Below are 12,301 nucleotides of genomic sequence, written 5' to 3'. Positions count from 1 at the left end.
GACACATGCTTATCTGCACTTTGACAGGAGATGATGTAGAGGTTTCTAGGAAGGACACCTTTCAGGAGCAGGCTGCAGCTGCTGGGACAGCTAATCTTTCCTCCGTTGCACTGGTGAAAAAGTGTGAGCGGTGGTGGCATGTATGATTTTTTTCTCCAGTACCTTTCATGTTAACAGAGCACGCGCAGACTGACAATTCTGTGTAGGAACTGTACTATGTACAATCATGTGGCAGAGGTACAGCTTTCCCATGCAACCAGATTAGCGTTATCTCCATCTTTGCTAAGACCTCATCAAGTTATTTAGTGTGTGTTGTTTCACCCTTTAAATAAGTTAAAGTTACATACGCTGCCATACTTGTGGCTCAGAGCGCACGTGAATAGATTGCGGATGTTTGCAGAGGTGTGATTTCTAGGTGAGTACCTTTTAAAAAAGGGATGTACCCTTGGAGAAGCAGAAAGTGGGTACTTAAGGAAGTGTTTGGTCTAGCAATGGAGGAGACCTTGCTCCCAGCCTAGGTGAAGGGTGCTTCTACTAGCCTGAATGCAGGCGGAGACTTTTTTTATGCTCACTGGTCAGTGATGCCCTATTTTTTCTCCCCTATTCTTTCCCCTTCACCAAAATTTTAATAAAATCAGCAGCAAATGTACTCTGCGTACTTAAAAGCTTCTAGTTACCATATTCCATTGCTGTTATTTAAACACCGCATGAAAAGCAAAGCTGGCATGGTTTCTGTATAGTTTTCTACAAGAGAACAGAAAAGAGACAGAAAGTGTGATTATCTACACCATTTTATAACGGCAGTGGTTTGTGAAACACCACTTGCTTCATTGTCTGTGGTCAGGGAAATCAACCATTGCAATAACTCTCTGATTTAGCAGAAACTGTGTCCTTTAAGACATTCAACTACATCGCTGTTAGGTTCTGTAACTGTACCAAAAATAAAAAGTGTGGATTTGATTAGTGAAGTTTAAGTAATTCATTCTCTTTCCTTGTAGTTTTTCGTACTGCAGAATTTGAAGGTAATCTGAATTTTAGAATATTTCTCTCCTCAGTGGATTACTTCTTTCCCTCCCTGCTCATAACTGTTTTAACTTCCTTCAAGAAGAATATAGCCTTTGTATCCAGATTTATGAAACGTGCCTCAACCGCGATATCCTCATAATAAAATCTGCATCGTAGCATATCATCAGCCTTTTAATTAAATTTCTTGATTAGGAGACCAGGTATTCTATGAAAGCAAGTATTTGCACTCTACCATGTTGTGCTCTAACAGCTTTCTAAAGCGCATGCTGTGAAAGAGCTATGCTTGACGCAGAATAAACAGATGCACTTTTGCGTTTTTTGGAAAGTTGAATACCTTCAAGAAAGAGGTATCAATGGCAACTGATAAGCATGGTATTTGCTCTATTTCTACTAAATAACCTGATTAAAGCTGCAATATCAAAATCAAAGTTTAGAAATTCTCTATTCTCTGTCTTTTCATCTTTCAGATGCACTCTCCTAACAAACTAAAAAAGCAAAAATTACTTACAGAGGATGTGAAGCCTCAACTTTCATATTTTTTTGATAAGACAACAATTCCTAAGCTTTACCCGCTACTTGCCATGCTGAAAGTGTCTTCTGGGTAATGAAAGGTATTAGTTTCACCATGAAACTTCCATCGGGTGAAGGAACAAAAAGAGCAAACACAAGTCATTGGGTTTGTAAACACAAAAAAGCAATGAACAGGCAACAATACTGTCCTGTGGAGTTAGATACTGAGTTTGTTTTTAGTGTATGTGTTTAAAAGCCATGACATAAGCTAGCAAGGTGATCTCAACTCTAGAAAATCTGTCTTGAGAAAAGTTAGAGTGCAACTTATATAGTATTTAGGTAGAATTTTTTAAAGCTATTCAGTATAGTTGGATGGTAATAAACAACCGTGTATAAATTTTCAGTCCTAAGTTTTTGATGAAAGATTGGACCTCTGCCAAAAAATCTGCTTCATTCAAAAGCATCTTTTTATCATGTGTTTCTGAAATGCCCAAATTATTCATATATCACTTGATTTTTTCAGTCTACAGCTGACACGTTTCAATGCTTAATCACATTGCAGTTCAGGGACCCGACACATCCTGGCGATGAAGCCCAAGCCTTCTCTACTGCAGCACCACATGAAGGAGCTCTTCATTTAGCCCTGCCACCAGAGTGCCGAGGGACATCCTGCCTGGCAGGCAATGCCTGTCCGGAGGCTGGGCACTGACCTGTTGCTGGACATCTGCACAAAACTCCCTCAAAGCATGTCATGGTTCCTTGAGACTTACCATTGACAGATTTTCTCTCACCCCAGTTTTTTACTTAACACTGTGACAATACAATTTTACTCTGCAGCCTGCCATTAGGTAGAGCAAATCTAATTTGCATGTAGCATGCTGAGAGCTACTTACATGACAGCCCCCTTTTAGATATCCTGTCTGTATCTGACCGTTAAGAGGATTTAAATAGCAGAAAGAATTTCTGCGAAAAACAGCTCAGGATTTAAATTTTTTTTTGTCTTTTAATATTGTAATTGCTAATGCAATTACCACCCTTGAGACCGTGCTCGTGATCCTGGCAGACTCATAAATCCTTGGGTCAGAATTCAGTTCTAGCCTACAAATGATAATGAACTAATCTCACATCTCTGATCTAGCCAGCGCTGCAACCTTAACACGGGCAAGCTGAAGAGGTGCGGCTGGCAAAGTGACGGGTAAAGATGTAAATTGGCTAGAGGTGATTTTTTTAATGTAAAAGTTCAGTTATTTAAAGTGGGAAAACACTTGTGCTCCCAGACTGACACTGTCCCTTTAATAAAATGGCTCTCCCACTCAGCCCTGGCGAAGTGCCTGGCAATCTTCATATAAACTTTGGCCAACTAAACAGCAGTAATGGACCACAGAGGATCTAGATGCAAGGTAGAGCCATTTACTAGTGGGTGGACTATTTATTTACAGATTGCTTTATTTTTGTAAACAAAACATATTTACCAGTATGACCTGCTGGACGTATTTTCTACACTGACAGCCTATTCAATCCACAGTTTGCTTTTTGAATGCCTTTGAAGGTAAGAAACTTAGTTATTTCCTTTCTATTTTTAGAGGACTGCACTGATGGTTTCTGTATATGTAACTGCTTGATGGACATGAAAAGAGGATTTAGGAAGGATATTTAATATTTTATCTTTGTTATTAATGATATTTAAAATGAATTATTGTAAATTACAGGCATTTTTTTGTAAATCACTTTTCACGGAGTTCAGTTTTCTCTAGAAATTTGTTGAGTTTTCTCTAGAAATATGTTGAATACCTGATTGAAATGTTGTAATGTTCATTTTATTAGTGTATATTGTCATTGTAATAGAATATTGTCTTTATGGGAAATATTGCATACATTCTGTTACAGCCATGTAATATTAATAATACATTCATGTATTGAATTTCATTACTAAGCCATTATTTCTTAGAAGAATAAGTTGTTCATACTGATACTCTAGACCTAGGTAATATATCTACATCCCCAAACACCCAGATCTTTGTTTATTCCTAACAGTTAGGGATTTCTAGAAACAACTATAGTCTATGTTTTCTATAATATTTCTGCTAATGTAATATAATTAGTTTAATAGCAAAGTATGTTAATAGCAATTTGCATTAGTAATTTCTTTTACCCTTCTTTGTTAGATGTTCAAATGGGAGCTAAAGATAGCACTGGCTTCTCTAAAGAAAGTAAAGGGAGCACCGTGTTTGTTCTACCCATATTTCTTCTCTAATTAAACAAGGTCTAACATACATGTGAGCTACAGTTGGGATTGTACCAGCTGCTATGCTTAAACCCAGTAACTTTTTGTAATTGTTTTTCATATGCTGTCTCTAGAATTGTGCTTCCAGCAAATGTGTATTCTGTGTGTAAAGTATCTGTATTTATTTATTTGTATCTATTTATGAAGTACTATCAGGTGGTTTTTTACTTTTAACAGGAAGGAGAAGTCTAATTTGGGATCGAAGTCAGTATGTGGGAAAAACACCTTTTCTTTTGCTTTTTACTTCTGGCTGTGACAACAAACCAGATAATATATGGGCAAAACAGAAAGAAAGGAAAGAATTCTTATTCTCTCGTGCAAAAGGATGAAGGTAAAACCATTTTCTTAAAATTTCTCATTGACCGTGTTGTATGTCTCTGCATACTAATCTGCTAGTAATCAATAACTGATGTATGCATTTATAAAATGTGATTTATTTTGTGAGGCCTGGAAAATACTGTGGTGACATTTACTTGGTTATGGACTCCAGGTTGATCTATGGTTTTCATTGACATGCATACCTCTTTTAAGATAAATGATAAGGAGCCCAATTTTTTCTTTGCAATTGCATGTGGCAAATTTTGTATAGAAAAACAACTAAAATGCTAAAACAATTCCATCACAACCCTAATTTTTTGTCTGTAGACTGTATTTAATACTGGTATGAATTAAAGTAACTTAAATTTAGTTATTGACTTCAGTAGAATTTCTTGGCATTTGCAGTGAAATTTATCCTTAGAATTTTTCCTTGGAAGACAGAGGAATCCTTGGGGAAATGATTTGAGGAGTGGGACTGTTGCAGGGAAGTATCTGAAATGTGTTGTGCAGGTGTGCCCATCATTCATAGATTTAACTTTCTTGTTCCATTACAGGTGATATGTGTCTCGTTGATATAGCGTTTATCTTGGACAGTTCAGAAAGTGCCAAAAATCAGTTGTTTGATTTACAGAAGAATTTTGTTCAGAATTTAAGTGAAAGAATTTTCCAGATGAAGCCAGTTAAGTCTCAGAAGTATAATGTCATACTAGCAAGTTTGCAGTTCAGCAGCACGGTCAGCATTGATCATCCTTTTACAGCCTGGAAAAATTTGCAGAATTTTAAAGAGAAAATCAAGTCTCTGGGCTTCATTGGCCACGGCACCTACTCCTATTACGCGATTTCCAATGCCACTCAGCTGTTTAAAACTGAAGGTCGTAAGAGAAGTGTGAAAGTGGTTTTTTTGATGACTGATGGTGTGGATCATCCAAACAGCCCTAATGTCCAGGGTATAGCTGCGGCAGCTAGGGGTCTTGGAATACATTTTTTTACCATTGGCCTTTCTAAGAAAAAAGTCCAAGAAGAAAAACTGCAGATGATATCTGGTGATTCATCCTCTAAACACGTCTTATGCCTGGATGATCAGAATCTGATAGTTGATGTAGCATTGGAGCTGGTAAGTAATGCTGATTTAATCTTGTCACCCGTCTACCTATGGCAGATTTCATTTAACTTTGATAGGTGAGTCCTGAAGGCAGTGCAGAGGTTTGCAGGTGAACAAAGGCTGGAGCTGGCCTCAGGTTTGGAAGTTCAGGAAGTTTGTAAAGATTGTGTGGGACATGTGCACAAACTGAACGCCAGCGTTGGTAGCAGAGAAGGTCAGGAACTGTGAGCTTAAGAATTAACTTCAAGAAAGTCTGCTGAAGCCAACAGAATTTTTTTAATTGACTTGAGTGGGATCAGGTTTCCAAAGTAGTGTAAATCTCCACTGTAGTTCTTAATTAAGGGCACTTGTATATCTACCCTTCTAGTGCAACATAAAGCACACATAAGAAAAGGCAGGGAATACTGTTGAATTAATTTCTTACTTTAGAGTGGACAAAAGCGTTGCCGTGATAGAGATGTCAGGTGAACTTAACCTTTCTCTCTTCTAAAGCAACAATGTGCAAAGTGTTGGAGCGGCCTAGGAAGTGTTTGGCGTTTAAAATCCTAGAAAATATTTTAAAGTAAGGCAAGACTTTGCAAATAATAAATTAAGACAATTTGGAGGAAAGTGGTTCTTAGAAAACACAATAGCTTTAATTAGGGAGTAGTCCATACAGTATTTAGGTAATATTTTTGTAGTTTCTTAAAGGTGGTAAAAAAATAATTTGGAAAACTTAAAATCAGAAATAGAAACTTGGTACTTGATATGTGTAAAAATAAATTATGTTGTGCAACTAAGCACGTGGCTAGAGATCTCACAGACAGACTAAGTGAAAGGCATTTCTGAAATAAGTCATGTTGTTACAAGCCTATGTTTTGTACCTGTGAAAGTATGTATTTACAAAAGAAAAATTTTTCCCTCATGGAAATGGTGCTGTCGTGAGGAATGTTTTTGTGGTGCATGTCTCTGCTACATGAGGAGTCAGGACAGAGTGAGCTTCTTCCTCCCAACTGCTCTCTGAGGAGCTGCGTGCCTCGACAATTAGAGCTCAGTTGCACTGATCACTGATGGAGGGACAGGGTATTTTCCAGCACACAGAGTGTGTCTCTGAGTGTATGATAATGCTTTAGAAGGTAACTTGTTCTCATGGATAAGGCTGATAAAATCACTGAGTCCTTCCCCTGTATATTATGTTGTAGGACCTTCCATGGTAAGGCCTTTCATTAGGAAGTCTTTTCATATTCTTCTTGTTAGCGTTCTTCCTTAATATGGTCTATTTAGCTGTCCCATTACATCTCATTTGTTTTCTCATCATTATGGGTCACATGAAGCAACCACCTATTCCTACTGGAGAACCATTTTTCGTACGAGTAGTTCCGCAAACTTGTTCTTACCACTGTGGGGAAGGGATGAAGGATGAAAGTATTCAGTCTTCACCATTCACCTTGGAAATTCTGTAAACTGGAGAATAAAAATGGTTAAATTAGCAGTCTGATAAATTAAATCTATATGAAAGTAACATTTTTCTTTTCTTTTCAGGAAGCCTTGCTTCAGAAGCAGGTAGGCTTTTTGAGTTTTGTGTGTTTTGATTACTCCTGTTCATACTGGATCTCCTGATGTCTGCTGCTTCTATAATGCAACAATACTCCAGGATAAACTTCCTTTCCTGAGTAAAGTTTCTGACCGTGGTTGCTTTTATTTTAACTTTCATCCATTTCTTCCATCCCATCTCCTGGGAAATCTACAACTTCTGTTCGTTAGAGGGTATCAACAGTAAGAGATAAAGAACTCTTCCTATGAGAGTGGAATAGGACTAGTACAACACATGCAGGTTCATGAGTGGTCTCATTAGAAAATAATAGCAATATCAAAATTGTCCAAAAATTGTGTAAGATTTCACAGTACTATATGCTATGTGTATGCTCTCTTAAACATTTGTAGTTACAGTAGTAACAGACTTATTTATTTTTGTTATAAATAAATCAAGCAACTGATTTTGGTCTCTACAGAAGTGTAATGTTGATTATATAAGAAATATATATATTAGAAAATAATTTATTTCCTGTTATATGACTTTTATGTTCTCTAGTCTATGGCTAGGCAAAAACTGAGTTTTTGCTGTAAAAATTTGAAATCATAAATTTAAAAAATGTTCTCCTTAATGTTTCTACTAACCTTTCAGTGTATGCGGAAGAACTGTGTGTGTGAAAAGGGAATAAAAGGAGACAAAGGTGATTCTGTAAGTATGCATTCATATGAAAAGCCTCCAGAATTTGAATTTTAATCATTGAGATCAATGTTGCACAGTATTTTAATTGGTTACTATGTCTGTAAAAAGTAAGACATGAGCTGTGCATGTACTGCAAAAAGAAGTGATGTATCACAGCATATCACTGTGAAAGGACACTGTCACAAGAGCTCAGGAAAAAAATCTATCCATAATCACATGCTACCATGGAAATATATTTATATTATTGGGTAATAAAACACTGTAGAGAAGTAGGTATGTGATTCAGAAGCCCAAATCAAAAAGTTGTTCTTGAATCTTGCGACGGGAAAGGAAAGATACATTAGACAAAAATTTACTTCTACCAGCAGCTTCTATTTGTGTGAGGGATAAAGGTTCAAAATTGATGGTGATGGCATATATGAAGAAAAGTCTAAAACTCTGCCTCCAACACTCTCTTTTCTCGTGTGACACTTCAACATGTAACTGTTTGTTGGGTCTGGTAAAGAAGAGAGAAGTGGGAGTTCAGACAGTGTGTGACCTCTTTAATCCCTTTTGTATCTTTAGTAGCTCCCCCAGAGACAGTCAAGGTACATGCAGAGGTTTTTGCCTTTCTCCCGAGACACTAAGCAATTGGTGAACCATAGGTGCAGCACGTTATGACAACAGGGTCTATCATCCAGTCCCTTGGCTCTGGATAATGTGCATCTGGAACTAAAACCTTGGTTTCCAATTTAAAATTTAAGATCCAAGAATTTTAAGTTATTTTCTCAAAAATGATTAGATGCAACCAATTATATATGTATTTTTTATATCTACACATATGCACCAAACTTTCTAGTCCCCACCTTCATGATCCTCCAGACAGGAATAATGGTGTAGTAATTTTTTGTTTGGGGGCTGCTGGATATTGACATTAAGCTATTCTCCGCATGAGTTTTTTTAAGCAGAGGTCATGGTGGGTAACTCTGAAAAATGGGGAGGAGGAACTGTGTGTTCCCTGTGACACCTTCTTGGTTAGATTTTCAAGTACTCTGTAGAAAATGTATTTATCATTGAATATTGATTTTAAAAAAATCACAGATTTTTACCCTTTTTTTTTTTTAGATAAATGAAAGTAGCGTCACACGTGCCATACCTGAATCAGTGTGAGTCTTAGACAAACTGGAGAATTTTATCTTCACAATGATAATAACATTTTCCGGCTTTGTTTCAGGGTAGTGCTGGTAACAGGGGGGAAAAAGGTGAGCCAGGACCAAAAGGAAACAAGGTAAAGTGAATTTAAAAAAAATAAAGCAGATTTCTATCTAGTTTTATTCAAATGATATAAGTGAATATAGCAAAGGAAAATTATATTAAAATATGATTTAAAAGACTGACTTTTGCTATGAGAGGTTTATGGTTAGCTGCTTCAGAAGTGAGAGAGAAAAATTCGAAATTAAGCTGCTACCAAGTTAACACTGCCTATCATTCCAGGTTTTCTCTGACAGCAGAGGTCTCTGAATCTAGCTGAAGGCTCTCTAAGCTCCACAGAGCTTTCTAACACTACAGAAATCTCTTGAGTAGAGCAGCTTGCTCTGATGACTATGATTTCAGTCAGCTAATAACAGTAGTTGAATTTTCTATGTTAACGTTCAGGAATTGTGTGTCCTTGACTATGGGAGGAAGAAGTGTGGTTATTCGTAAATAGGACAAGCAACTTCTACTCCTTAAAGAGTGTTCTTGGTTTTAGTGTAATAGGGACAATAACAGAGCAATACATATTTCAGTAGTGTTCCTTTGCTTCTAATAGGGGGATGCTCAAAAAGGAGATCATGGAGAAAAAGGTGAAGAGGTATGTGACTACTACAGTGCTAACTCATATTTGGTCTTTTCAGATTGTCTTCCAGATCCTGATTCACAGTTTAGTTCCACTGAACTGAAAATGTGTTTTCCATTTTCCATCTACTTTATTCAATTATTTAGAGCACCTAAACTAAGTTCCGGTTTAGAGAAGCATCTATACAGAGAGAAACAGTCTAACCATGTGCTTAAGTATAGTGATGGGATGCTACTGACAAAAGGAACTTCTGAAGCTATGTGATTTTGTATTGACTTGCATTAGACTTATCCCGAAGCTGGAATTGAAAACGTCATCACTAAAAACATTTAGATAGTTCTCCAGTGGCTTCTGACATCTGATATTTCTCAGCTTGAATTCTTGTTGATTCACAATAAAAAGATTAACGCTACTCCATGCTTAAGATCAAGTCAGTTTAAAATTCCCATTTAAATGGTAGGATATGTCTGCTAAGAGGCTGGCAAACTGAGTGGCATATTTACAGCTAATGTTATGAGGACAAAATACACATCTAAATTTGCAGGGAATTATATGTGAAATGATTCCAGAGAGATATTTTATTGTGGTGAATAGTTAAATTTCTGAAACGTAATTCTTTACTGTTTTTTTTTCTACTTAAATTAGCAGTCTGTTACACCTTTGCTTTCTCTTTTATGATTTTTTTCTTTTTATTTTTTTTAAATTTTCAAATAGGGACCTCCTGGCTACAAGGGAGACAAGGTAAGATTTTTATAGAATAGAAGTAGTCTGAAAATAGATTTTCACTTCCTGACAGTGTACGCGAAAGAATGGAAAGAAGAGCCTGTCATGTCTTTTTGTCATGAGAGTTCCTGATGCAATCCCTAGAAGTAAATTCATCATTTATATAAATGCTTGCAGACTGGCTTGTTGGAACAAAAATAAATAAAATCAAAAATGTAATTAAATATAAAAAGAAAAATGTCAAAGACCAGAAGTAAAGCTTCGGGAAGGAAAAAGAAAGTTGAGGGTTGAATAAGAGGTTAAGTAGAAAGAATGCAAAATTGTTTACTACAAACACAAATAGATGTGGCAATCATTAGCTTTCAAAAACTTACCACAAGGAAGTTTACTTTTCAGCTAATTATAACTTGCGAGGGCCAATGCTTGAAAAAAAAATAAATCTCAAAACAGGCTCTCCAAGAAGCTAAAAAAATGATACACTTCAATGATTTGCAAGTTTCTATAACCGAAATTTATATTGCAAACTGGACCATCATAGCCAGAACAGAAACAGATAATCCCATTTTGACTTTGCTTGATTTGGACACTTATCTCTCTACATCGTTAATAAAAGCAGTGCCTCTCTGAATTCATTAGAAAAATGCTTCAGTCAATTTTATGGAAACTTTTCATGGAAATGGGAAAAGTAGAGTCATATGTCTACTTCTCATACATCTATTGATATGTTAAATCGTCAGCAGAACACATTAGTAATTCTCTTCATTCCATTTGTACAATCTCACAGTTGTTATTCAGGAAAATCTCAGACATCACAGTAATGAAATCAGAATATAGAGAGGATCTCTGGAGGCAGTGCAGTGAGGTGGAAAAATACAGCAAAACTTATTAGATATTAAATATATTACTCTCTTATGATGTAGATTGGAAATTCGTAGGCATTCTCAGAGAGAAAAAGTAGCTATCTTGAGTAGAGCAGACCATGTCTTCTACAGATCTTATCTAATGATGCCACTCTCAGGTCCTCAGAATCTACTAAACCTCTTGTGCTACTGAACTGCTTGCACAGTCTTTAATGTATGTAGTGTAATCAAAACATCTTGTTTAGCTGTTTACCTTTTGATTTCTTATAAAGGGTGAAAGAGGAGAATGTGGATCACCAGGAATAAAAGGGGAAAGAGTAAGTATAATTTCTATTTTAACTGTTTCAAGTTGATGAAGATACTAGAAAGTCATGTAACATATTCATAAACATAACTTGTAAATATTATTGTAAATTTGGAAAATCTTATAATTCCCTAGTAGTAGAGATACATTCACAGCAGAAATATGCTTCAGAGAAACTGAACCCACAGTTCACCATTTTCCCATTTTGCAGAAGAAGTGTAGAAAAGAAGAAAGCTTTCTTTCTTCTCTCTGTAGAGAGAAGAAAGCTCTCCTGACCAGTGCCAAGCCCTGCTTACAAAGGACTGTGACCGTGATACAGAGTTCACCAGTTTTTTTTCCTTAAAATGTTAACTTTAATTCAAGTGCATAAAGTTATATTACAATAGAAGCAGGTTCTTATACAACCTGAATAACTTTGAGGTTTACCAGCCCATCTGTGCTGACATGCATTCACGCTTCTATCTAATCCTCCTCTTCTTTTAACCTGGAGTGCAGAAGTGATAGAAGTGAATATAGATTTTTACTTGGTTTTTACACTCTGAAAGATGGGAGGATAATGTACTCCTGAGCGAGATAATCATGTATCTTGAGTTCATGTTTACGGTTCTTTACTGTGAAGGTGGTGAGGCACTGGAACAGGTTGCCCAGAGAAGCTGTGGATGCCCCATCCCTGGGAGTGTTCAAGGCCAGGCTGGATGGGGCTTTGAGCAGCCTGGTCTAGTGGGAGGTGTCCCTGCCCATGGCAGGGGGTTGGAACTAGATGGTCTTTAAGGTCCCCTCTAACGTGAACCATTCTATGATTCTGTGATTCTATGTAAGCAGGTTTGTATGAGTGCTACAAAACACTGATTTATAATTAGAGTTATTAAGTACTACCAACTAGATTGCAATTGGTCATTCTATTAAAGCGCATTTCTTCAGTTTTAACAACCTTTATCAAAGACCAACTTGAATATTTTGTGGTTCCTGGAACCTGTTATTTGATGATGAATTTCAGGTAGGAATAAGGCAATATTCAAAGCGCCAGTATTTGTCACAAATTAAAAAGGGCATTATACTATAATAATCTAAAGGCTGAGAATACCTTGTGAGATGCTGGGGTTCAAAATGGCAGCGAGTCAGAAAAGGCTGAAGTATCAATGAAAA

The 12,301-nt window shown here is 36.6% G+C and overlaps 1 protein-coding gene across 2 annotated transcripts in view; it reads left to right on the top strand.

The window, feature by feature from the left end:
• The first annotated feature begins 2,898 nt into the window (after positions 1-2,898).
• The window catches only part of COL28A1 (collagen type XXVIII alpha 1 chain), a 71,089-nt gene continuing 61,686 nt past the window's right edge, over positions 2,899-12,301 (top strand). Inside the window, exons 1-10 of one of the 2 annotated variants that reach the window (XM_063324892.1) lie at positions 2,918-2,936; positions 3,046-3,085; positions 3,998-4,151; positions 4,693-5,252; positions 6,762-6,782; positions 7,405-7,461; positions 8,666-8,719; positions 9,242-9,283; positions 9,983-10,009; positions 11,124-11,168. In XM_063324892.1, the coding sequence (XP_063180962.1) occupies positions 4,031-4,151; positions 4,693-5,252; positions 6,762-6,782; positions 7,405-7,461; positions 8,666-8,719; positions 9,242-9,283; positions 9,983-10,009; positions 11,124-11,168 (927 nt within the window). In that variant the 5' untranslated portion in view covers positions 2,918-2,936; positions 3,046-3,085; positions 3,998-4,030. Of the gene's footprint in view, positions 2,937-3,045; positions 3,086-3,997; positions 4,152-4,692; positions 5,253-6,761; positions 6,783-7,404; positions 7,462-8,665; positions 8,720-9,241; positions 9,284-9,982; positions 10,010-11,123; positions 11,169-12,301 lie in introns of both variants that reach the window. The other variant, XM_063324893.1, reaches the window with a different exon arrangement.

Source organism: Chroicocephalus ridibundus, chromosome 2 (assembly GCF_963924245.1).
Source record: "Chroicocephalus ridibundus chromosome 2, bChrRid1.1, whole genome shotgun sequence".
NCBI lineage: Eukaryota > Metazoa > Chordata > Aves > Charadriiformes > Laridae > Chroicocephalus > Chroicocephalus ridibundus.
This window is presented reverse-complemented; position numbering and strand designations above follow the sequence as displayed.